The following is a 23,043-nucleotide window of genomic DNA, read 5'->3' as shown; positions in this document are numbered from 1 at the left end:
AGGAAACAAGCTCCCGTGTCTGTAGATGCACCTGTGAAACTATCACAGGTTTCCAGACCTACGGCCAACGTTCTCATCACATTCCTGCCACGCGGTTGATTGAGCCGGTACAAAGCGAGGCGAGGTGCAGGGCGATCATTCGTTCACTCCAATTATCATTCCATGGCAAACGAATTAAACGTGGGAGGACACTCCCTGAAACCCTCACGAGAGATGAGGTGTTTTCTCCACCCTTCATTGGACCTATTGTTGGAAATGTTGCTCAGATGAGGAGGATAATACAGGGAAGCGCCTCTATTTAAAAAGCCCCGCCCAGTGTTTCTGAGGTACATTGTAATCTTCAACAAGATCATCCAAGGCAATTACCTGGGCTCAACGAAGTCATCGCTAAGGCTGATGTTGTTTAGTAACTACACACAAACGCCACACCTTGACCTCCACCCACACAGACGCACAAACGGAGACCGGACACGTCTCACCTTTTAACCTTTAGGCCTATCGCTCTCCACAAGGCGGCCTGCACTTCACCACAGACGCTTATTTACATGTCAACACACACGCTGAGGAAGAGAAGTTGTCCGTGGAGGTTGAGACTGCGGCGGCTGGATGCTGGAGCTCCGGACGGGAACCGGCGAGTCAGGGAGAAGAGCGGGACAAGGCGGAGGAGCAGGACACAGAATGGAGCACGAGAGTAGCTGACCAACTGGAAAAGACTGGAAGATGCTGGAGGGGAGAAGAGCAGGAGGCAGGAATTGCTAGAAGATCCCACCTTGAGCAGCTGACCACCAGGAGGGGGAGGGGAAAAAAGACAAAAGACAGACACAGACCCAACAGTCCGTCCGTCCGTCCACTCATCCCTGCATCGTGTTGGCTGACCTTCGCTGACTGAGGGGTTCAAGAAGAAGAAGAAGAATCACTGGAAAAAACACAAAGTCTTTTTAACCAGAAAATGCAATACGGAAGGATAAAGCTAAATAAAGAATTAAAAAAGGGTGGGGACAGTTTCTGTGAATGGATTTTGATATTCATATTCTTATCAGAAAGGTTGTGGACAAATGCAGAAAAGTGATAAATGAGATGAGATGTGTGAGTGGGGCTGTTTATCCATGAAAATGATGTCTGTAGCTTTGACCAGGTCAGTGTCGGACTACGGAAGCACAGCGTTTGGATCGGCAGCAAAAGCTGATGTCAGTAAACTGGATGTGTGTAGTGGAGCTGCAGGTAGAAGAGGAAATGCCCGTGGACTTGAGCAGGAAACGGCTGATGGCAAACTGCTGGGTTTCTTTATTGGGAGGTGTATTTTGGGAGAAAGATGGGAATGTATAGCGTCTGATCCACACTCCGGTGCAGAAGGTGGCGCTAATGCACCAAAAAGATCACTGCCAACTGCCATAAACCCCGCAGAAGAAGAAGCAGAAGAAGAAGAAAAAAGATGGCCGCAGCTAACGCTAGCTAGCTGCTGTGGCTCGTAAAAATGCTTCGTTCGTCCGTATTTTTGTCTTCTTTTCTCTCGCGTCGCGGCTCAGTCGAAAGCAGGACCCGGTCGGCCGCCCGCGGGGGAGGCGGAGCCCCGCAGTGCGTCGTTGGGGGGCGTCAGTGAGGGGTTTTCGGGAGGCTGTTTGTCGCACGCAGGGGGGGAGGGGTCTCCTCGGGTCAGCTGGCTGTCACTCAAACGTCAGGTGAGTTTCCGGTCAGATCTCCTGTTCCTAAAGTCCACTTGATTCCTCCATCGAGCAATGCGAACGTATTGATCTCCAACCTCAAACCCTGCGCGCGAAGACAACCTCACGAAGTCCGTCATTCGATTCCGTCCGATGGCGTCTCCTCGTGACGTCAGTGCGTTTTGTTCTGACGTCATAGTATCGCGTCATCTGATTCACGTATCCCGCTCATCTTCTTTTAATTATTCCATCCATCCATCGTCAAACCTCTTACCTGCACACGGGGTCTCAGGGGGGCTGGACTCCATCCAGCCGACTTCAGGTGATAGACGGGTTCATCCTGAACTGACCAGCCAATCACAGGGCTCCACAGAGACACACAACCACCCACACTCACACAGCTACAGGTAACCAACCTGATCCCCAGAGCATGAGAACCCAGGCAGAACATGCAGACTGCACACAGAAAGGCCTGTGGGCGGCGTGGAACCAGCACCTTCTTGCTGTGAGGCCACAGTGATAACCACCACGCCACCCTGCCGCCCCCTTTTAATTAGTATCTAATAATGAGTAATGTCACTGTCATTTGTTGTAATATTTGTGTTTTGTATTTTCACTTCAATGGTCTTTTGATGAGGAAACGCTGTCATTATAGATGGAACTTATAGATATTGTAGATCAGGTCCCTTTTTAAACTGAGACCTTCCTCCGTTCTAACGTTGCACAGTTACGGTTCTGTTCTCTTGTATTATTTGTCTTACAAAGTATTACAATTCTGAAAGTAAAATTGCCATCATCTAAAGGTTAAAATCATGTACAACGTTAATTTCCATTAGTGTTGAAGAGGGTGATTTATTAGTCTATTTATATTTGTGATTGATCCTCCGAATTCTGTGATAAGACCTGAAGCTTCTACCTGAAAAACCCTCCTTTAAAATACACACACAGTATGCGTTTATTTTTAGTATAATTAAAAACCACCGTAGTGTTTTTAATGTTTCTGTTCTCTCCCACAGAGGATTGTGGGTACCGGTCGTCATGGCGGCCCCGCTGAACATCCAGACTCCCAGTAAGACCTGGGAGCTGAGTCTGTATGAGCTCCACAGGAGCCCTCAGGTGAGCGTTTTGCTGTATTATTGATCGATCTGTCCCTTAGAGGTCTGACAGGCCTTCATCACTGCTCTTAGTTTCATTTCATTCTGCTCCTGCAGACGATACAATAAGATCAAAGTTGTTTCTCACGACTGGCTCCGCCAAGAGTTTGATTGACGGATCCTTCCCCCAATCACCTGTCGGGTGTGTTTAACAAACGGCTCCTCGGAAGCTTCTGGTTGTCCGCTTGTTTCCATCGTCCATCATCTTTGAAGGATGTGAACATCTCGTGTGAGACAGACCGTGTCCTCACAGGCATGACGAAACACCTGTGTGTCCTCAGGAGGCCATCATGGACGGGACGGAGGTGGCGGTGTCCCCCCGCTCTCTGCACAGCGAGCTGATGTGTCCCATCTGTCTGGACATGCTGAAGAACACCATGACGACCAAAGAGTGTCTCCACCGCTTCTGCTCCGACTGCATCGTCACCGCGCTGCGTTCCGGGTGAGATCTTAACGTGGACCCAATAAAATACTTTAGTTCTTCAGGTGATTTAAAGGCTCCATTAGTCTCTGCAATCGACTGTCCGTCACTTTGGTTTCATTTAAGCTCTATTTTAAATGCTGTGAAGATACTTTTTTTAAATGTGTTTTTACCAGCGGTCTAAAATATGGCCCAAAAAAAAAGTTGCATTATTTATTAAAAGATTGAAATAGAAGAATAAGAAGAAATAATAGTGTACAAATATAATCGTAAATGGACGATAGAACAACAATCGGGTTTAAAATAAACAACTGAAAAATCTGATGTATGAAAATGGAGGGAAAAAAGTAGAAGAATAAGAATGTTTCCGTCCCCCTCAGGAACAAAGAGTGTCCCACCTGCAGGAAGAAGCTGGTCTCCCGCCGCTCGCTGCGCCGAGACTCCAACTTCGACGCGTTGATCTCCAAGATCTACCCGAGCCGGGACGAGTACGAGGCCCACCAGCGCCGCGTCCTGGAGCGCCTCAACCGGCTGCACAACCAGGAGGCGCTGAGCTCCAGCATCGAGGAGGGGCTCCGGCAGCAGGCCCGCTACAGGTCCGGGGGGGGGGGTGGGGGCGGGGCTTTGTGCTATCGTCACGGTTACAGACGGGACCAACGCGGCCGCTTTGGGAGGCTCCAGATGTTGATGGAAAATATTTGTGTAAAGTCGGTTCATCGTCGTTGTGGTTCTGAAAGCGGCTTCTCGGGTGTTTCTGTCAGATGGCTGATAACCACACGGGGTCAGAGGTCGTTATCAGCCATGTGACATCAGCCTGACCCGCCTCCGCCCTGCAGGAACCACCGGGTGAAGAAGCCCACCCAGGAGAGCGACAACACCACCTTCAGCGGCGGGGAGGACAACGGCGACGCCCGCTCCCACCTGTCTCACGACTCCGCCCCCTCGCACGCCCCCCCGCCTCCGGGCCGGACACCCTCAGAGGCCGGGCCGAGCCGCAAGCGCCCGCGGGCGTCGGACGAGGGCTCCGGGCCCGAGGCGGACAGCGGCAGCCCCCCCGACCCGCCGCCGCGGCGCCACAAGGAGAGGCCGGCCTCGGAGATCGAGCTGGTGTTCAGGCCGCACCCGGAGCTGGTCCAGGCTGAGGACTACAACCAGACCAGGTGAGACGGGGGGGGAGGGGGGGGCAGAGGCAACGGCAGGGCTGAAGCGCCACAGGTCAAAGGTCAAACAGGTTCCACACAAAGTGCGTCACAGAAACATATGTGACCGGCCGGTTCTGACTCTTATTTCTATACGTTTCCATGTAGAACCTCATGAGTCATTGTGTCACTGATCACATGAAATCACAGCGGATCCTTTTTCTTATTTATTACATAATGAGGTAAAACTCTGCGGAGGACCATGTGACCAGTTCTTCCAGTAGAACCCAGTGAGAGGACCATGTGACCAGTCCTTCCAGTAGAACCCAGTGAGAGGACCATGTGACCAGTCCTTCCAGTAGAACCCATCAACGGTTCCCAAACCTTTTCTATCATCCTGTTGATGATATTGGAACATATTTTCCCCACATTTGACAGCAGGATCATGTTATTTGTTTTTATCATGTGGTCATGAGAGTATGATCACGTGATCAGGGTAGGGGGTTTCCAGGTGTCAGTTTAAGGGGCTTCTTACTGCAGTCAGTATTTGAAGACTTGAACACGCTGGGTCTCTTCTTCTGAAGCCTGGAACAGACCATCTTCTGTAATGAGTCAAACATCTTATTTCTCTCTCTCAGGTACGTGAAGACGACGGCCAACGCCACCGTGGACCACCTCTCCAAGTACCTGGCTCTCCGCATCGCCCTGGAGGACCGGCGGGCGGACAGGGAGACGGAGGAGGCAGGAGGAGCAGGAGAGGGTCTGAGGAACATCAGTGAGAAACAATACACCATCTACATCATGACCAGAGGAGGACAGTTCTCTGTGAGTGGCTGCACGACGACACAGTAGCTTCATTTCATATTTACACCAGAGCGCCGTTTGACTTCTGTCAGACCTTCAGACCACAAAGAGTTCTTTGGAGAACACAAGCAACGTGGTTCTGGTTCTACCCCCCCAGACGCTGAACGGCTCTCTGACCCTGGAGCTGGTCAACGAGAAGTACTGGAAGGTGAGGAAGCCTCTGGAGCTCTTCTACGCCGCCACCAAGGACCAGCAGCAACCCCCGCCGCCTCCACCCCAGAAGTCCCCCCCCACACAGAGGGAGGGGTGAGAGCCGCTCTTCAACCACACGACGATTTTTGAAGGAAGAACAGACATTCAATACCAGCCCCTCAACACGAAGACCACGTCTGAGTCTCGTTCCCTCGCTTCACTTTAAATAGAAACCCGGTGTTTTAGTGCCGCTGCCAGAAGGACGAATTTTCAAATTGACAAATGTTAATTTCCTAACTGCTTCAGCCAGAAACATGATTAAAATAGTTTGGTTTTTTACGCATGGAATCGTTTCATACGAAACCACCAGCTTTTGTTTTTTAGTCTCTTCATGGACCTTTTCTAAACACGCTTTTATTCGAGGTCCCACACGTGTAACGTAGTGCTGTGGGCTGGACCCGATCCCAGCATGCACTGCGCTTTACTGTAGGATGGGAGCGTTTCCACGTCCTGCTTCAATAAGCCATAAGTCTCACATCTGTCTGCACTTTATGTCCTGCAGCCATAAACGTTGTCGCTTACCTCAGTTTCTATGGAAACGCTGCCCTTTTCCTTCTGTTGTGTAGTTAAACAATAAAAACCCATCTGGTGTGAAATGAGATGTGTGCTCATGGTTTATTTCCTTTCTCTAAACAATTGACACAAAAGCACATTTTGAGCGTCTGTTTTATTGAAACAAAAAGGGAAGCAGGGAGGTTTACTTCTTCTTGGACACGCCCACAGTGCGACCGCGCCGCCCGGTGGTTTTGGTGTGCTGACCGCGCACACGCAGACTGGGAGGAGAGAAAGACATCGTCATTATTCACCCAACAGGAATCATACAGCAATAACCAAGAAATATAAACCACGATGCCTGAGCGGTGCAAAGACCCAAGCTGCCAAAGCACCGTGGAACCCTTTGGTCGGCATAACTTCAGGACGATAAATGGAGCTGGTGAGCATTTTAACGAGGGTCTTACCCCCAGAAGTGCCTGAGACCCCGATGAGCCCTGATCTTCTTCAGCCTCTCCAAATCCTCTCTCAGCTTGTTGTCCAGACCGTTAGCCAGGACCTGAAAACAGATTTTAAAAAGGTGACGCATGCAGCCGAGCCACGTTAATACATTATACAACACTTTCACCACAAGTAAAATCTAACCGCTGCTCATACGACATCATCCCCAAGATGGGATTTTACGTTGTCATGGTGATTGGGTTCCCCGACATGGTTCACCTACCTGGCTGTATTTGCCGTCCTTGACGTCCTTCTGCCTGTTGAGGAACCAGTCTGGAATTTTGTACTGGCGAGGGTTCTGCATGATGGTCACCACGCGCTCAACCTGGGGGAACAGACAGCGCCTTTAGAAAGCGAACACGCTGCAGCGTCTACAGACCGGAGCCAAACAGGACCTCACCTCATCGTCGGTCAGCTCTCCAGCCCGCTTGCTGAGGTCAATGTCAGCCTTCCTCAAGACGACATGAGCGTAACGTCTGCCAACTCCCTAGATTCAAGATGCAGAACCAGCCATCAGGTTCAGTCCAACACATTAACAACAGAGAGGCCGCTACATCATTGCTTCCGTGGGTCAAAGAAGAGTCACCTTGATGGCAGTGATGGCGAAGGCGATCTTCCTTCTGCCATCGATGTTCGTGTTGAGAACACGAAGAATGTGCTGGAACTTCTCAGGAATGACCAGAGACTGAAAACACAAAACCAGCCGTTTTCATGATGGAGATACAAATAGCAGGGTTAGAATGCACATCTGGATCCTCTGGCGGGGACTTGATTTTTCCCTTTAGATGATCACAACATCCAGAGGCTGCTGGAAATCCCACTCAGGTTAATAAATCACTAATATAGAAACGTTGTACTACTTGTTGAGCCCAAATCAATAATCCCACATGATATTTTATCTCAAAGGCGTTTTACAAATAGCGGTCCGGCTCGCGGTGGTTGATACGAGTCTCTGCAGCGAACACGCTGCGCTCCTACAGCTTTTGCGCTGAAGATCAATACATCCCAAAAGTCAGAACAATGAACTTCACGAGGACGAAACCCCAAAAGACACGAACACCTTCTATCTGATAGTTTGCACCGGTGTAAACAATAGCGTAGTGTGATGCACTCAACATGCTACCTCTCGGCTAGTGAGTCTGGAGCTAGTTAGCTGCTACAGCTAGCCGCTTGCATTTTTTAAATTTCAACACAGCCGGTAACACCGAGGCCCTGTCCGGTTACAGCTCTGATCCATCCCGGGAGTTGACAGCACGTAAAGTATGTTTGGTTGAATCAGTATCATCAACATACCGGACAGCCTTCGTCCTAGCTAGCCAGCCGTAGTTCGCACATACACCTCGGCTCAGCATTGAAGATAACCGGCAATAATATGTGAATTTCTGGTTAATATGCCAACAATTCAACATGCGCCCGGTCGCACAAACGATGTAGAATTTATCTAAGGTAAAAAAGGTAGCAAACAAGACAGACCGGAGCTAGATGATAGAAGATTTTAAAACTAAATCGGGTTGACATAAAGTCCACTCACCATCTTGGAAGTAGGTTCCGTGCGAAGAGGAAGTCGCCAGGTTCTCGCGAGAGTTTGACCGTGTGGTTGAACGGAAGTCAGTCCCTCGCTTTTAATCTGTCCGGCGAGAAACGTCAACGCTGGTCAAATTAAACAAACAATTTTATTGCAGCAGTCACACAAAATGAAAATAAACATATTTTTACTTTACCAGCCCCCCATTATATACATTACTTTAAATAGTGTGGTCATAAAATCAGCAACACTTATTGGTTTTGTTTGACAACGAGGCGGAACGTACGTTGAACGTTACGTCTGTTCTTTATAACGTTAGCATACATCGCCGCAATGGCGGACGTAGCTGCAGCAGCAGTGGGAGCTGGTCCCGAAGTAAACACAGCTGGAAACCCGACGGACATGGCCATGGCGTATTTACAGGACGAGGTGACGTCTGACCACCTGCATTTTAATCTTCTGTTGCAGTGAAATTATTAAAACATCCATCGCTGCTGTATCCTGTGAGGATTCACAACGAGATGCGATGTTTGCCGGAGAGCTGCGGATGTTCACGAAGCTTCTTCGTCGTTACCTGGACTAAGTGTCACGGGGAAATACAAATATGCTTTATAATAGTATGTTTTAATTAACGTTGCAAGTATTCGTGTAGTTAGGAGCTAGTGTCGCTGTTAGCCTCCTGTCAAAACACTGAAATCCTCGATTACTTCCTGCTGACCGTGTGACGTCATGGGTGCTTAATCGATTGGTCGACTGACGCACATTTGATCGATGGTAGTTTTCTATTAACTGCAGTCTTTCATAAAGAAAATGCTCTGTAAACAAGTATTGCACATTGTATCAACTAGGCGAAATTCTGTGAATATCCAATGTGTGAACTTTGAACATAACGTGGATTGAAATGGAAAGATACGGTTTATTTTATATGCTGTATTTACCATGTTACATATATATTACTTCATAAGAAAACCTAATTCTGCACTCTTCTCATAGAAAGGGAAGGAATATAAAAACATCAATTTAGTCGAGTTGAACTAGAAGTAAGTAGAGTTATTTAACATTTACCAGACATTCATTCAATAGCAGAAAAGAGATCACAAACAAATAAAAGACTTGATTTGCTGTCAGCCTCCTACGTCCTTTCCAAGGTCTTCCTCCATGTCAGACCGAGCAAATGTGTTTGGTTTAAAAAATCTATTCAAGATAAAATACAAAAAAGAAAACAAATTCCCTTTGGCTTAATTACCTCCTTTAACTGTGCATGTCGGTCTTTCCGATTGATTACTAATAGTATCTGCTGTTCTTTCCAGAACCCTGATGGAGAAATCCCCAACCTGAACCTCGGAGAACTGGACCTCACCACCGATGAGTTCATCCTGGATGAGGTGGACAGTAAGGCAGCACTTACCTGATGCAAAGCAGGCAGTTCTTATTCTACAATAAACATAGTTGACTTTAGTAAATATATATAATATATATATATATATATATATATATATATATATATATATATATAAGCTGCTGATTATGGCCGTTCCTCTCTCGTCTCCTGCAGTCCACATCCAGGCCAACCTGGAGGACGACCTTGTGAAGGAGGCGCTCAAAACGGTGAGATCCTCTGAAGAAGGGACACATTTCTGTATCATTTATAATTGATTTGCTGTCATCTATTATTTTATTACCTAAAACATGATAATCCAGAGACGAAGTGAGAGACAAACAAGCAAAGACCACGTTGATGGAGAAATGGTCCTGTGATCCCGGTGTTACTGACCATCAGACGTGATGATGAAGATGGTGATGATGATGATGATGGTGGTGCTCTTCCCTCCTGCTGCAGGGCGTTGACCTGCGGCAGTACTCTAAACAGGTGGAGTCTGAGCTGCAGAGGATTGAACAAGCCTCCATCAAAGACTGTATCCTTCAGTTCGACATGTTACACACATGTCACGTGTTATGCTATATGTTGTTTCTATATTATAATTACATTCAGATCATTGTTGCTCAGTTACCTCTAAAGTCTATTATTGTGTCTTTCTAATTCCTACATTTCTCATATTTACCAGCTGACAAACAAGTTACTTGTGATTCGAGCTCCACAAAAACCAACTTGCTTTTATTTCCTGACATTTCTTCCGTCAGACATCAAGGAGAGTCAGAACATCGCTCTGCTGCACAACCAGATCACCGCCTGTGACTCCATACTGGAGGTAAGACCCACAATGCACTGCATGACCAGGACAGTCTGCCTGTTATCTACAAATTCAGCTCAATTTAAGTGCTGCAAAACACAAGACGTCCCCATGGCAACGGGCGCTTGTTGTGGAGGAAACCAGCAAACGGTCTCCTTTTAGGCCTCCTCGTTCTCCCGTTCTGAAATACATTTCACACCAAACTAAACTAAAAGCCCCCCCTCAGCGCATGGAGGGCATGCTGAGCGGCTTCCAGAGCGACCTGTCCTCCATCAGCAGCGAGATCCAGACGCTGCAGCAGCAGTCCGTCAGCATGAACGTGCGCCTGAAGAACCGCCAGGCGGTGCGCAGCCACCTCAGCCAGCTGGTGGACGAGCTGGTGGTCCCCGGGGCCATGATCTCGTGAGTGGGGAGGGGTCTGGGGACGGAGTGTGGGAGGCGCTCTCAAGGTCTCTTTTTGACGTCTCCGTCCCGCGTCCTCGCAGCACCATCCTGGACAGCCCAGTGACGGAGCAGGACTTCCTGGAGCAGCTCCACGAGCTCAACAACAAGATCAACTTCGCCAAGGAGCTGAGCTTCAGGGAGACGCTGGCCTGCTCCGACATCCAGGACATCGTGGACCGCCTGAAGCTCAAGGTGAGGGACGGGGCCACGGGGGAGGGTCTGGGGACTCTGATGTGGAGCTTCACGGTGTCTCCTACGATTCCTTCCCTCCTCCCTTCAGGCCGTGTCAAAGATCCGAGAGTTCATCCTTCAGAAGATCTACTCCTTCAGGAAGCCCATGACCAACTACCAGATCCCTCAGAACACTCTGCTGAAGTACAGGTGGGCGGAGACAAGAGGACAGAACGCAAAAGAGGCGTGGTCTTAATACAAATGTGCTCGTTTGCATACAGAAATCGGAATATTCCATGGAGAGGTTTCAGAATTTCTTTTTCAGGTTGTTAACAAATTAGACTCGAATGTTTAAAAATACTAATATAATAATAATAATAATTAATTAATTGTTTTATTATAAAATATAGTTTTCCTCAGTTTTTATTACTAAATATGACATGAATGAGTCTGAATGAGGTGAGAACAAACCTCCAGAGAGGATTGAAGCCATAAAGTCTGGTGATGTAAAAGATGAAACGTCACCACTTCATCACCATTGACATTAAGAGCAGCACTGATTGTTCCTGTTGTCATGGATCCAATGGTCGCCTCCTCTCTGCAGGTTCTTCTATCAGTTCCTTCTGGCCAACGAGAGGACGGTGGCGAAGGAGATGCGGGACGAGTACGTGGACACCATGAGCAAGATCTACTACAGCTACTTCAAGTCCTACAGTGGCCGCTTGCTCAAAGTGCAGGTCAGCCTGGTGCCGTGCGCCCGCCCACCCGCCGACCAGCCGACCAGCTGACGCCTCACACGCTGTGTTTGTGTTCCAGTACGAGGAGGTCGCAGACAAAGACGACCTGATGGGAGTCGAAGACACGGCCAAGAAAGGTACGCGCTCGCACACGGGTGCAAAATACTCAAAATCCTCCGTAAACGTTTATTTTGCGGGAGGAAAATCCACTCACACATCTCAGGTGTTATTAATATTATTATTATTAATATTACTCCCACAAGCAGTGGAAGCTAAGTTGTGTAACTCTTCACTTACATTGTGATGCGTTCAGGCTCTGTTCTGTTTCGATTCGGCGCTTTCAGGGTGGAGACGCAAACGAGGGAACGTTTCATTTCATTCGCCTGTCAGTGCCCCCCCCCCCCCCCCCCCCCCCGCTACATGCCAGTAAACAATTCACACAACACTGTCATTGGTGCTCGTGTCTCTCACACACACACACGCACACACGGGTGTGGCAGCAGCATTCTGAACATGCCGATCTGCTCTTTAATTGCCTCCAAGGCCCAAAACACGTGTCAGATTTAATTGAATGCATTTGGGAAACGGTGAAAGGTCCAAACGCAGCGGCGAGGTCAACGAGACAGAGACGAGTCGTTGGTCCGGTAGAAGACGTTCTGTGTCTGCTGACGGAGGTCCTCAAACAAAGCGCGCTGATGTAGAAAGTCACACGGCCGATTGGTGACGGACCTCTGGAGCAAGTCGGAGGTCGTCTGCAGCAGCGTCAGGTCTCAAGAGGACGTTTGATTACTGCGGCACAAAAGGCCGATTCCTAATCCATGTTCACGTTATCAGCAGGAGCTTTCTGTGCCGTCTAACAGAGACGGATGCAGAACCCAGGCGGTCGTTACCCACGGCAACACAAAATCTCCTCCTTGACGTCCTGCTGCAGGGTTCTTCTCCAAGCCGTCTCTGAGGAGCAGGAACACCATCTTCACGGTGGGGCAGCGGGGGGGCATCCTGAGCCCCGCTGAGCTGGAGGGGCCCATCCTGGTCCCCCACACGGCCCAGAGAGGAGACAGCCGGGTGAGCTAGGCGATAGGCGCTCGTCGCTGTAATAAGACATTATCACATAACTGTTATATAATCAAATCTGATATAGTAAAAGAACAATACAATTGGGATTGATTTATGCTAATATGAAGAACATACTGATGAACTAACTAAACTAAAACAAGTAGTAAAGGTGAGAGAACCCGCCTCCTGCTGGTGACCTCTGACCTCTGGTGGCGTGTGGTAGGTACTGCGCTGAGCTCTCGTGTCCCGCTGCAGTATCCCTACGAGACGCTGTTCCGCAGCCAGCACTACGCGCTGCTGGACAACGGCTGCAGGGAGTTCCTCTTCCTGTCCGACTTCTTCATGGTGACGGGGAACGCCGCCCTCGACCTCTTCAACAGCATCATGGGGAAAACCCTCAGCATGTTCCTGGTAGGGACGAGCCGCCGGCCCCCCACCCGGCCCCCCACCCGGGGCCTTCGTGTCCCCGGCCTCCAGCTCTCGGCAGCCTTTAACCGCCTCTTTGTCTCTTTGTCTCCTGCTGCAGAAGAGCATGTCCACGTACGTGTCCGACTGCTACGACAGCATCGCCGTCTTCCTCTGCATCCACATCGTCCTCCGGTTCAGAGCCGTCACCGCCAAGAGGAGCATCCCGGCCCTCGACAAGTCAGTGAGCTTCATGTTGGGATGCAGCCGCTCAGAAGCCCTGGTTTCACTGCTTTATACATTATAATAGAAAATGATTTAGTAACGTATAATATGATATTGATTTGATAGAGTAAAGCATAATACAGCTTAAGTCATATTTAATGCATTCATTTAATATAACATAATGCTATTTATTAGTATAATATAATAATGTCTCTTAGAGAGTGATTTAATAGAATATAGCATAAATTAATGACATATTTAATAGAATATGATGCAATATAATATGAAACCATCCAGCTCTATATATTCTATCTCTCTATATATATATATATATATATATATATATATATATATATATATATTCTCATGATCTACTCTTCTACTTTTAAAGTTCTTAAACCTGAAGAAACATTTAAGCAATATTATTTTAGAAGTGAACCATTTAATAATCTGGATTAATTATCATCCTCATTAATTAAAGTGAAAAACGTACATATTTCTAAATCCCCTCCGATGTGGGCGGGGCTTAGTGCTGAGCCGTGCGTGTCTTCCTCACCTGTGTGCTCAGGTACTGGGAGGCCGTGCTGGAGCTGCTGTGGCCGAGGTTTGAGCTCATCCTGGAGATGAACATCAGCAGCATCCGAAACACGGACCCTCAGAAGCTGGGAGTGCTGGACACCCGCCCCCACTACGTAGGCCCCGCCCCCTCACACACACACCCGCCCCCACTACGTAGGCCCCGCCCCCTCACGCACACACGCACACACACACACCCGCCCCCACTACGTAGGCCCCGCCCCCTCACACACACACGCCCCCACTACGTAGGCCCCGCCCCCTCTCACACACACCCGCCCCCACTACGTAGGCCCCGCCCCCTCTCTCACACACACACACACACACGCTGCAGAGGGTTTCAGAGGGTTTCCTTCTTTTTTAAGATCACGCGTCGCTACGCTGAGTTCTCGTCGGCCATCGTCAGCATCAACCAGACGTTCCCCAACGAGAGGACCAACGCGCTGCTGGGACAGCTGCTGGTAACACACACACACACACACACACACACACACACCTAATCAAAGGAGCCAAAGAGCATTTGCTCATCATCTCCCCCTGCAGGTGGAGGTGGAGAACTTCGTGCTGAAGATGGCTGCAGAGTTTCCCTCCAGAAGAGATCAGCTCATCTTCCTCATGAACAACTACGACATGATGCTCAGCGTCCTCATGGTGGGCAGCTGTCCCTGTCTGTCCCTGTCTGTCTCTGTCTGTCCCAGTCTGTCCCTCCTCTCTAACCTGCTTGTCCCCCTTTGTCCAGGAGAGGGCAGCAGACGACAGCAAAGAGGTGGAGGGTTTCCAACAGCTGCTGCTGGCCAGGACGCAGGTAAAGCTCACAGAGGCATTGTGGGTAATCCGTGACGTCCTCTTTTATCCTACACTTAATGCACGTTTACAGCGACGGTGGGACGTGGGGGGGAGCCGCAGCGTTGCATGATGGGTAACAGGAGTCTGGGAGGAGTTTACACATCAGTCTCGTTGTTTTATTAATTCAATGTGTAAAAGTTACGCAAGAAACCTTTAAAGACAAAGCGTAGCACTTTATAGCCCTTAATACCTTCATCTTTTAAACTTTGATTTGTATTTATTCACTTCTTCCTCATCTCCTCCTCCTCCTCCTCCTGTAGGAGTTCATCGAGGAGATTCTGTCCCCTCCCTTCGGAGGGATGATCTCCTTTGTGAAGGAGGCCGAGGCCTTGATGGAGAAAGGGCAGCTGGACCGCCTGAAGAACGACGAAGGTGAGAAGTTCTGATGATGTCACAGAGGTGACGTCGTCTTTACACTCTCACTTCCTGTTTCACACATCAATGATCCTTCTTCAGGTTCCTTTCTCCTCTGAAGCTTCAGATCTCTGCGACCGAGATCCCCCCAAGTTAACTGTGTGTGTGTGTGTGTGTGTGTCTGTGTGTGTGTGTGTGTGTGTGTGTGTGTGTGTGTGTGTGTGTGTGTGTGTGTGTGTGTGTGTGTGTGTGTGTGTGTGTGTGTGTGTAGCTCGTATCACTCAGCTGGTTCGAGGCTTCTCCAGCTCCTGGAAGCAGTCGGTGGAGGCGATGAGTCAGGACGTCATGAGGTCATTCACCAACTTCAAGAACGGAACCAGCATCATCCAGGTAAACAACAACGACAACAACAACAGCAGCTGAAACTAGTGCACTTTTACTGTGAGATTCTTAGTGTTAACCAGTAGTCAGGAGTTTTCTACTTGCTGTTGATGTGTGTGTGCGCGCGAGGAGGAGTCACCACTTCCTGTTTGTGCCGCAGGGCGCCCTCACCCAGCTGATCCAGTACTACCACGGCTTCCACAAGGTCCTCAACCAGCCCACCTTCCGCAGCCTGGCGGTCCGCTCGGAGCTCATCAACCTGCACCACCTCATGGTGGAGGTGAAGAAGCACAAACCCAACTTCTAACGGGGGCGGGGCTTAGCGGGCGGCGGACCCGGCCACAGAGAACAATGACGTTAATTAGATTGATCACCTGAAAACATGTTCTGAACCCGTGAACACGGTTTTCTTCTTGGCTTTTATTTAATCTGCACTAATAAATCATCCGCTGACAATATGGAGATTGGAATTATTTGGCAATGGTTTCCTGTCCGTCTCCGAAATGGATCCCCGCTTCCTGTCCGTAGCTCCGTCAGACGTAAATCCATCAAATCAATTGTATAGATTTGGGTTTATTGCAGTTTTTAAAATCCAAACAAACAACATGAAACTGTTCATTTTTTTGGGGACCATTTTCTGCGGCGGATGAATCCACGATGTTTCAGTGTGGAGATTTAATCAGATGAATAATAGAAACATCATCATCATGTTTGATCTTTTTAATTCAATGTTTATTCATACGTTTGACCAACAGGTTATTATATTATTTTATCTCAACAATTCACACCCAAAGAACGAATAATAACCACTGAACAGGTAATTTAGCGTAATTACCTGAAATAAAACTGAAGTTAAAGTGTAAATATGCATAAATACCTCACTGAAAACACACACCATCACACCTCGTGTTTTTATGCGTCTAAACTTTAAATGGACTTATTGGATGGATTTAATGATCTTGGTGTATTTCTGAACTTCACATTAGGCTAGCAGTTTCCCTCTGCTTCCAGTCTTTGTGCTAAGCTAAGCTAACACGGGGACGCCAGCTTCACATTTAACTGAGGGGGGGTTTTGTAGACGTTGGGGGGCTTTAAAAGGACCTTTTCTTCTCTTCACTGACTCAACAATCATTAGGAACACGACGTCCATCTGAGAACATCAGAAGATCGTTGGCTGGTTCCACGGTCTGTAGATGCGTGTTCACACATGTGTGTGTAAAGATACACTCGTGTGCAGTAGCGGTCCTCCGTTTCACACCCGTCCAGCGTGGAGCAGAGAGGCTGACGAGATGAAGACCAGGAGAGGTGAGCAGCTTCTTCTGGCAGCGCCGTCTGGAGGACACGGAGGATGGACGTTACATCGGGAGGACACAGAGGATGGACGTTACATCGGGAGGACACAGAGGATGGACGTTACGTCGGGAGGACACGGAGGATGGACGTTACATCGGGAGGACACAGAGGATGGACGTTACGTCGGGAGGACACGGAGGATGGACGTTACATCGGGAGGACACAGAGGATGGACGTTACGTCGGGAGGACACAGAGGACGGACGTTACGTCGGGAGGACACAGTGGACGGACGTTACGTCGGGAGGACACAATGGACGGACGTTACGTCGGGAGGACACAGAGGACGGACGTTACGTCGGGAGGATACAGAGGACGGACGTTACGTCGGGAGGACACAGTGGACGGACGTTACGTCGGGAGGACACAGAGGACGGACGTTACGTCGGGAGGACACAGTGGACGGACGTTACGTCGGGAGGACACACAGGATGGACGTTACGTCGGGAGAACACGGAGGACGGACGTTACGTCTGGAGGACACGGAGGACGGACGTTACGTCGGGAGGACACACAGGACGGACGTTACGTCGGGAGGACACGGAGGATGGACGTTACGTCGGGAGGACACAGTGGACGGACGTTACGTCGGGAGGACACGGAGGACGGACGTTACGTCGGGAGGACACGGAGGACGGACGTTACGTCGGGAGGACACGGAGGACGGACGTTACGTCGGGAGGACACGGAGGACGGACGTTACGTCGGGAGGACACATAATGGACGTTACGTCGGGAGGACACGGAGGATGGACGTTACGTCGGGAGGACACGGAGTACGGACGTTACGTCGGGAGGACACGGAGTACGGACGTTACGTCGGGAGGACACAGGATGGACGTTACGTCGGGAGGACACAGAGGGAGGACGTTACGTCGGGAGGACACAGAGGATGGACGTTACGTCGGGAGGACACACAGGACGGACGTTACGTCAGGAGGACACGCAGGACGGACGTTACGTCGGGAGGACACGGAGGACGGACGTTACGTCGGGAGGACACGATGTGAACCATTGATGTTGAGGGCGTCCTGCTCTCACCTGTCGGTGTCTCCAGGAGCTCCGTGACTCTGAGAGCTTTGGGCCTTTCTGTGGAAGAGGGACAGTGTCGTCAGCGGAGGTGGATGCGACTGAATAGAGCGCGACCCCCCCTCACTGAATCGAGTCAAGCGACCCCCCACCTTCCACGGAGAGCCGCACGGTGCTGACGGCCAGGCCGTGCTCGTCCAGCACCTTGTACGTCCCCTGGTCCTCCCTGTGGAGCCTCCTGAAGGTCAGCTGCTCCTCCTCCGGGTGTTTGAGCAGACGGCCCGCCTCCTGGTCCCCCCTGGCCCACAGAACCGACCAATCAGAGCTGTTCCTGCGGAGCAACGGCCACACGCTGGTCAGCGTCGCCACATGAGACCTCCCTCTGTTCCTGCAGGAGCCTCTTGTCTCTTCTCTGCTTCATCTGCAGGTTTGTGTGGCGCCGTTTGTAAAATGTCGCACGTTCTAAAATTCTGCGCAGTTTTGCTTCATTTAGCATTATCATAAAGGAAAAAACACGACAATGTTTATGTCACTTATTCAAACATTTAGAGAGAAATTCATCCAATAACTTTTCCAAGGATAATGTTTGGCAAAGTTGTTAAATAATATAAATGTTAAATGTAAATATACATGTTAAATCCATCCATCCATTGTCAGACCGCTTATCCTGCACACAGGGTCGGGGGGGGCTGGAGTCCATCCCAGCCAACTTCGGGCGAGAGACAGGGTACATCCTGGATTGGTCGCCAGCCAATCGCAGGGCAACACAGAGACACACAACCATTCACACTCACACTCACACATCTACGGGCAATTTAAAGTCCCCAATGAACCTGATCCCCAGAGCATGTCTTTGGACTGTGGGAGGAAGCCGGAGAACCCGGAGAGAACCCACGCAGACACGGGGAGAACATGCAGACTCCACACAGAAAGGCCACTGGGCGGAATCGAACCCAGGACCTTCTTGCTGTGAGGCAACAGTGCTAACCACCACGCCACCGTGCCGCCCTACATGTTAAATGTAAATGTTGAATATAAATGCTAAATGTAAATATAAAATGTAAATATAAATGTTAAATGTTAATGTTAAATGTTCACTCTACATATCAGACTTGACGACTGAACATTATATTATATTTACGTGACATAAACATTGTCGTGCTTTTTTTCATAAAATAATGCTAAATGTACCAAAACTGCGACATTTTACAAACGGCGCCCATAACTTTGATCATGTGACTCATAACTTTGATCTGTGTTGGTTTTTATGTGGGGGGGCAGAGAGAGACAGCGAGGGGGAGACGGGGGACAAGGTTGTGTGATGCTGACGGGAGGACATCGGCTCACCGGTCCTGGAAGACGACTCTCACAGAGTGACGAGTGAAGAGGTCCAGGACCAGGTCCTCTCCGGGTCCTCGGGACTCGGTGGACTTGTGGTCTGAGGAGGAGATGAAGCTTTGAGCTGGAAGTCAGGTGACCCCACCGAGCACGTAGGAGACATTTAATTCACATCATGAAAGATAAAGGACACAGAAACAGGAGAGAGAGGGGAAGAGCACCCCCCCCCCCCTCTCTCCTCCCCCCCTCTCTCCTCCCCCCACCTCTCCTCCCCCCCTCACCTAACACCGACAGCCTGACCATCTGGATGAAGACCTGGCTCTTCGAGGCCCCGTCGTGGCCCCCCACCACCATGAAGCTCTCGTAGCTCCCGGCGTCTCCGATCTGAACGTCGCTGATGACCAGCGAGCAGTCCCCGGACCCCAGCTTCTCCACCGGGACCTCCACCCGGCCCCGGAACTCCTCCGCCTCCCAGCGCTGCGCCCCGCGCAGCTCGAACACCCGGTCCGTCGGCGTGGCCCACTGGACGTGGCAGTCCGGCCGCGCCGCCGCGCCGAGGCGCTGCTTCCAGCTGCAGGGGAGCACCGCCTGGTTCCCCACCTTGGAGGTGACGGAGAGGAGGCGGGAGGAGGAGTCTGCGGGAAGAGGCGGAGGAAACACCTTCTCAGTGTCACAGAAGAATTAAACATGAATAATGTTTTCATCCCAAATCCTCCAGATATTCAAACCCCAAAGTGTGAATGACGTTGTGCATATTGTGAGTAATTAACAGCGTTGTGTTGTTTCTTTTTATTGCTCCTCGTTCCTGAACATGTGACCTGGACGCCACCGGAGACTCCATGTAAAACGTGATTCATCAGTCAAACTTTAAAATAAGCTTCTTAATAATAATAACATGAGCGACGCACCGGGGAGACGTTACAGGACACCCAGCTGCTGCCTGTTTACTCACCAACCACGGGGGCCCCCAGGAACCAGGCGAGGAGCACGAGAACCCTGAAGGAACACATTCCATGGTCTTGATACGTCTGAATATGATGAATCCTTATTTATTACATTTATATTCACATAGTTGAACCGAATAAACAGTTTAGTTTATTTATTATGCAGACGTCCTCATTTATTCATTACAAACGTTTCAACAAAAGACTTCGAGTTATTCATTATGATTCATTCTTATGCTTGTTTCCCTCCCCCCTCGTCCCTCTCCTCCCTCCCCCTCCTCCTTCCTCCCCCCCCCTCCCCCCCTCCCCCTCCCATGAGTTTCACTCTTCTCACTGAGTTTCGTTTTCTCCAAAAGGAGAGAGAAGAGGAGCAGCCGCTTCCTCTGCAGCTCAACGACACATTCAACCACCACTACTAGTACTACTACTACTACTAGTAATACTACTAGTACTACTACTAGTAGTAATACTACTACTACTAGTACCAATACTACTGCTAATACTACTACTAGTACTAATACTAGTGCCAATACTACTGCTAATACTACTAGTACTACTACTACTAGTACCAATACTACTGCTACTACTAATACTACTAGTACTACTAATACTACTAATACTGCTAATACTAATACTAAAACTACTAATACTACTACTACTACTACTACTTATGAACTATGAATTTTTCCTGTCCTTCATGAATACTACCAAACATATTTAACCACTGACTCTTCTGCCTCTGAACTATAGAATACTACTAAGCAGAAAAGTACTTGGAAGCCCCGACTTTTCAAAATAAAGTATTGTGTTTCTCACCATTGTCGCTTTGTGGAGGATTTCATGATGAGCGCTGTGTGGAGAACTTCCACCTCCTCTCTCTCCTCTCAGATCCGACCTGCGTAACACAGATCAGCTGAGCGACACTTCCGGTCCACTGACGCGCCTTTTTGGGCTTGTTTACAAAGTGACGGCTGAATGAATTGTACAGTATATATATATATATATATATATATATATATATATATAGCATATTAAATGTATATACTAGCAAATGCTATAGAGTACCATTAACATTCGGAGAGGATTTTAAAGCGGAAGCTGAGCCTCTCTGCTATCGGGGCTTTTATTTTGAAGCCGGTCCCACAACATTAGCACGTGGAAGTCAACGGGATTTCTGCAGAAACGAAAGCTTCCCGCTGCAGGTCGTCTGGTGTCGGGGGCGTTTCGTGGGAAATGACGACGGTTGGTGGGCTCATTCCTCCTCTCGACGATGACGGGGGTCGCGCGGCTCCTCGCTTTCATCTGTAAGTTATTGATTGATTGATAAGTCATTGATTGATTTGGGATTGGAGCTTACCTGGGAAGCTTATTGTTTATTTAGTTTATTCTGCGCATGCTCGTAATACTACATAATACTAGCTGACGAATGGGGGGGGGATTCAGGTGACTTCTCAAAATGTCAAAAGGTGGTGCTGAGGTGTCCTCCCTCCCCAGGTATGGCGGGACATCACCTGTCCTCGGCCCTGGTGGCCCCGGCGGGGGGCAACGTCTCGCTCACCTGTAACCTGACGTCCAGGTCCGGGATCACGTGGTTCCTTCTGCGCTCCGACCGGCCGCTGCCGCTGCTCACGGTGAGGCCGAGCAGGCTGGGTGACGTCACGGTCAACCTGCACGGCGCGGGCGGAGGCCGCCTCGGCAGCAGGGGCCACCCGGAGGGGGGGCCGGTCCACCTGGACATCCGGGGGCTGGTGGAGGAGGACGCCGGGCTGTACTTCTGCACCGGCCGCTGCGAGGAGAGCGTGTGCGTGGGGGGAGGACTTCACCTGGTGGTGGGGGGTGAGTCAAGTCTCCCTGGGAAACAGCAACGACCCCCCAGTGTTATAGATCTATAGATCTATAGCAGGGGTCTCAAACTCTTATATTCTGTGGCCCCCCACCTTAATATGAAAGTTTACTGTTGGTCCTGATGACGTAATGGTCCGGCCCGCGTTGGGTCGGGGTGGGCTGCATCTGGTTCTGATCTATAGATATATAATGTAAATATCTGGATTCATCTTCAACCCGTTTTTAACGTTTTAAAGGATGATGCAGGTTCTTTGAGTCATGATGGAAACATTCTGCTTCACGGTGGCGTTTCTGAGGAAAGCAGAAGTTTCAGTGGTGAAATGTTTCTTCTAAACCACACCGAGGACGCAGGAAACCGGTTAGCGGTGGTTAGCTCGCTGTTAGCGTAGCCTCATAAAGGTGGAGGGGTCAAGTTTTCGTTGATGACCTGAAAGGGTCTCGCCCCCAATTATTAAGCCGGGACTTAAGCTCGAGGTCGAGGGTCACATTGGAGCAGGAACAGAGGGAGCGGCAGGAAGTCGATGGAAGCACAAGTCACCTCATATTGCAGAAGTCATGCAGAAGTCCTCCAGACCTGAGGTCCTTAACCTTTTTGACCTCGAGGCCAACTTTCTAAGCCCCACAGTGAAGAGCTGCTCCACCCAGCCGTCTAAAGTCCTGCAGCGTCTCCTGACCTGAGCTTGAAGCTGGAGGACGTCTCGTGCTGTGGAAGACATCGTCCCAAAGACGTCATCTCCATCTAGCCTCAGTGACTATCGACCAGTTGCCCTCACATCCCATGTGATGAAGGTGCTGGGGAGGCTGGTCTTGACCCCTGACCCCTGACCCTCAGGGACTCACTGAGCGTGAAAGTCTCCGAGGGCTTTAGATGGATGAGGTGGCCATTTGACTGTTTTTTAATGAATAAATGTCTCTTCATTATGATTATGTACGTATCATATTTGCTTCCTGTCTTTCTGAACGGTTCACAATGACGGCCGTTGTCTCCCAGAAGCGATCAATAGGCGTGCGTTGACCCCGTGGTTCTGTGCCTCCAGGAGCCGGGGGGGCGGCGCGGCGGCCATGTTGGAGTCCGGGGATCTGCGCTCTTCCCGCTGTGCTCGTCTTCGGCCTCGCCGCCATCGCTGGCCTCTGCCTGCACTCAGGTGTGTGTCTGTGTGTGTACATGATGGTGTAATTGTAATCTTTCGGGGGGAGGTT

The 23,043-nt window shown here is 49.7% G+C and overlaps 5 protein-coding genes and 1 long non-coding RNA gene across 18 annotated transcripts in view; 4 read left to right on the top strand and 2 right to left on the bottom strand.

Moving 5' to 3' along the window:
- Positions 1 to 1,206: 1,206 nt before the first annotated feature.
- Positions 1,207 to 6,027, top strand: LOC120826732 (E3 ubiquitin-protein ligase RING2-A). Of its 3 annotated transcripts, none has more exons than XM_040189244.2 (7): positions 1,207 to 1,679; positions 2,678 to 2,777; positions 3,097 to 3,257; positions 3,617 to 3,832; positions 4,073 to 4,396; positions 5,014 to 5,200; positions 5,337 to 6,027. In XM_040189244.2, exons 2-7 carry the CDS (start codon positions 2,700 to 2,702, stop codon positions 5,487 to 5,489), a joined length of 1,119 nt encoding a protein of 372 aa, XP_040045178.2. In that variant the 5' UTR covers positions 1,207 to 1,679; positions 2,678 to 2,699; the 3' UTR covers positions 5,490 to 6,027. The 3 variants fall into 3 exon arrangements, with proteins under 3 accessions (XP_040045178.2, XP_077937162.1, XP_077937163.1); XM_078081036.1 differs by having other exon boundaries at positions 1,422 to 2,068; XM_078081037.1 differs by lacking the exon at positions 1,207 to 1,679 and adding an exon at positions 1,759 to 1,983.
- A 56-nt stretch (positions 6,028 to 6,083) lies between these two features.
- Positions 6,084 to 9,324, bottom strand: rps18 (ribosomal protein S18). 4 transcript variants are annotated; one of them, XM_078081049.1, is made up of 7 exons: positions 9,196 to 9,324; positions 7,956 to 8,051; positions 7,011 to 7,109; positions 6,825 to 6,911; positions 6,648 to 6,749; positions 6,391 to 6,482; positions 6,084 to 6,204 (listed from the first exon to the last, which is right to left on the bottom strand). In XM_078081049.1, the coding sequence occupies exons 1-7, from the start codon at positions 9,322 to 9,324 to the stop codon at positions 6,129 to 6,131; spliced, it is 681 nt and encodes a 226-aa protein (XP_077937175.1). In that variant the 3' UTR covers positions 6,084 to 6,128. The 4 variants fall into 4 exon arrangements, with proteins under 4 accessions (XP_077937175.1, XP_077937177.1, XP_077937176.1 ...); XM_078081051.1 differs by lacking the exon at positions 9,196 to 9,324 and adding an exon at positions 8,524 to 8,594; XM_078081050.1 differs by lacking the exon at positions 9,196 to 9,324 and adding an exon at positions 8,236 to 8,374.
- Positions 8,274 to 15,794, top strand: vps52 (VPS52 subunit of GARP complex). The gene is made up of 20 exons (XM_078081035.1): positions 8,274 to 8,378; positions 9,260 to 9,371; positions 9,505 to 9,557; positions 9,790 to 9,865; positions 10,092 to 10,159; positions 10,368 to 10,543; positions 10,627 to 10,777; positions 10,866 to 10,966; positions 11,361 to 11,493; positions 11,573 to 11,630; positions 12,425 to 12,558; positions 12,805 to 12,960; positions 13,076 to 13,194; positions 13,748 to 13,871; positions 14,121 to 14,216; positions 14,299 to 14,406; positions 14,495 to 14,560; positions 14,862 to 14,973; positions 15,227 to 15,345; positions 15,497 to 15,794. The coding sequence occupies exons 6-20, from the start codon at positions 10,371 to 10,373 to the stop codon at positions 15,641 to 15,643; spliced, it is 1,797 nt and encodes a 598-aa protein (XP_077937161.1). The 5' UTR covers positions 8,274 to 8,378; positions 9,260 to 9,371; positions 9,505 to 9,557; positions 9,790 to 9,865; positions 10,092 to 10,159; positions 10,368 to 10,370; the 3' UTR covers positions 15,644 to 15,794.
- Positions 15,795 to 16,041: 247 nt separating this feature from the next.
- igldcp (Ig-like domain-containing protein) lies at positions 16,042 to 20,972 on the bottom strand. 4 transcript variants are annotated; one of them, XM_040189248.2, is made up of 7 exons: positions 20,815 to 20,972; positions 20,007 to 20,050; positions 19,336 to 19,689; positions 19,064 to 19,154; positions 17,869 to 18,047; positions 17,729 to 17,776; positions 16,042 to 16,668 (listed from the first exon to the last, which is right to left on the bottom strand). In XM_040189248.2, the coding sequence occupies exons 1-7, from the start codon at positions 20,838 to 20,840 to the stop codon at positions 16,589 to 16,591; spliced, it is 822 nt and encodes a 273-aa protein (XP_040045182.2). In that variant the 5' UTR covers positions 20,841 to 20,972; the 3' UTR covers positions 16,042 to 16,588. The 4 variants fall into 4 exon arrangements, with proteins under 4 accessions (XP_040045182.2, XP_040045181.2, XP_077937173.1 ...); XM_040189247.2 differs by having other exon boundaries at positions 20,007 to 20,082; positions 20,815 to 20,896; XM_078081047.1 differs by lacking the exons at positions 17,729 to 17,776; positions 17,869 to 18,047.
- Positions 18,021 to 20,152, top strand: LOC144383492 (uncharacterized). The gene is made up of 2 exons (XR_013450905.1): positions 18,021 to 18,143; positions 18,998 to 20,152. It is a non-coding gene; the product is annotated as an uncharacterized LOC144383492 (long non-coding RNA).
- Positions 20,918 to 23,043, top strand: part of LOC144383491 (uncharacterized) — a 3,488-nt gene continuing 1,362 nt past the window's right edge. For 3 of the 5 annotated variants that reach the window (XM_078081054.1, XM_078081052.1, XM_078081053.1), the window contains exons 1-3: positions 20,918 to 21,302; positions 21,493 to 21,834; positions 22,881 to 22,988. In XM_078081054.1, the coding sequence (XP_077937180.1) occupies positions 21,269 to 21,302; positions 21,493 to 21,834; positions 22,881 to 22,988 (484 nt within the window). In that variant the 5' untranslated portion in view covers positions 20,918 to 21,268. Of the gene's footprint in view, positions 21,303 to 21,492; positions 21,835 to 22,834; positions 22,989 to 23,043 lie in introns of all 5 variants that reach the window. The other 2 variants (XR_013450904.1, XM_078081055.1) reach the window with 1 other exon arrangement.

The sequence above is a fragment of the Gasterosteus aculeatus genome, chromosome 10 (genome assembly GCF_964276395.1).
Source record: "Gasterosteus aculeatus chromosome 10, fGasAcu3.hap1.1, whole genome shotgun sequence".
Lineage (NCBI taxonomy): Eukaryota > Metazoa > Chordata > Actinopteri > Perciformes > Gasterosteidae > Gasterosteus > Gasterosteus aculeatus.
The sequence above is the reverse complement of the archived record's forward strand: the minus strand, read 5'-3'. Positions and strand labels throughout refer to the sequence as shown.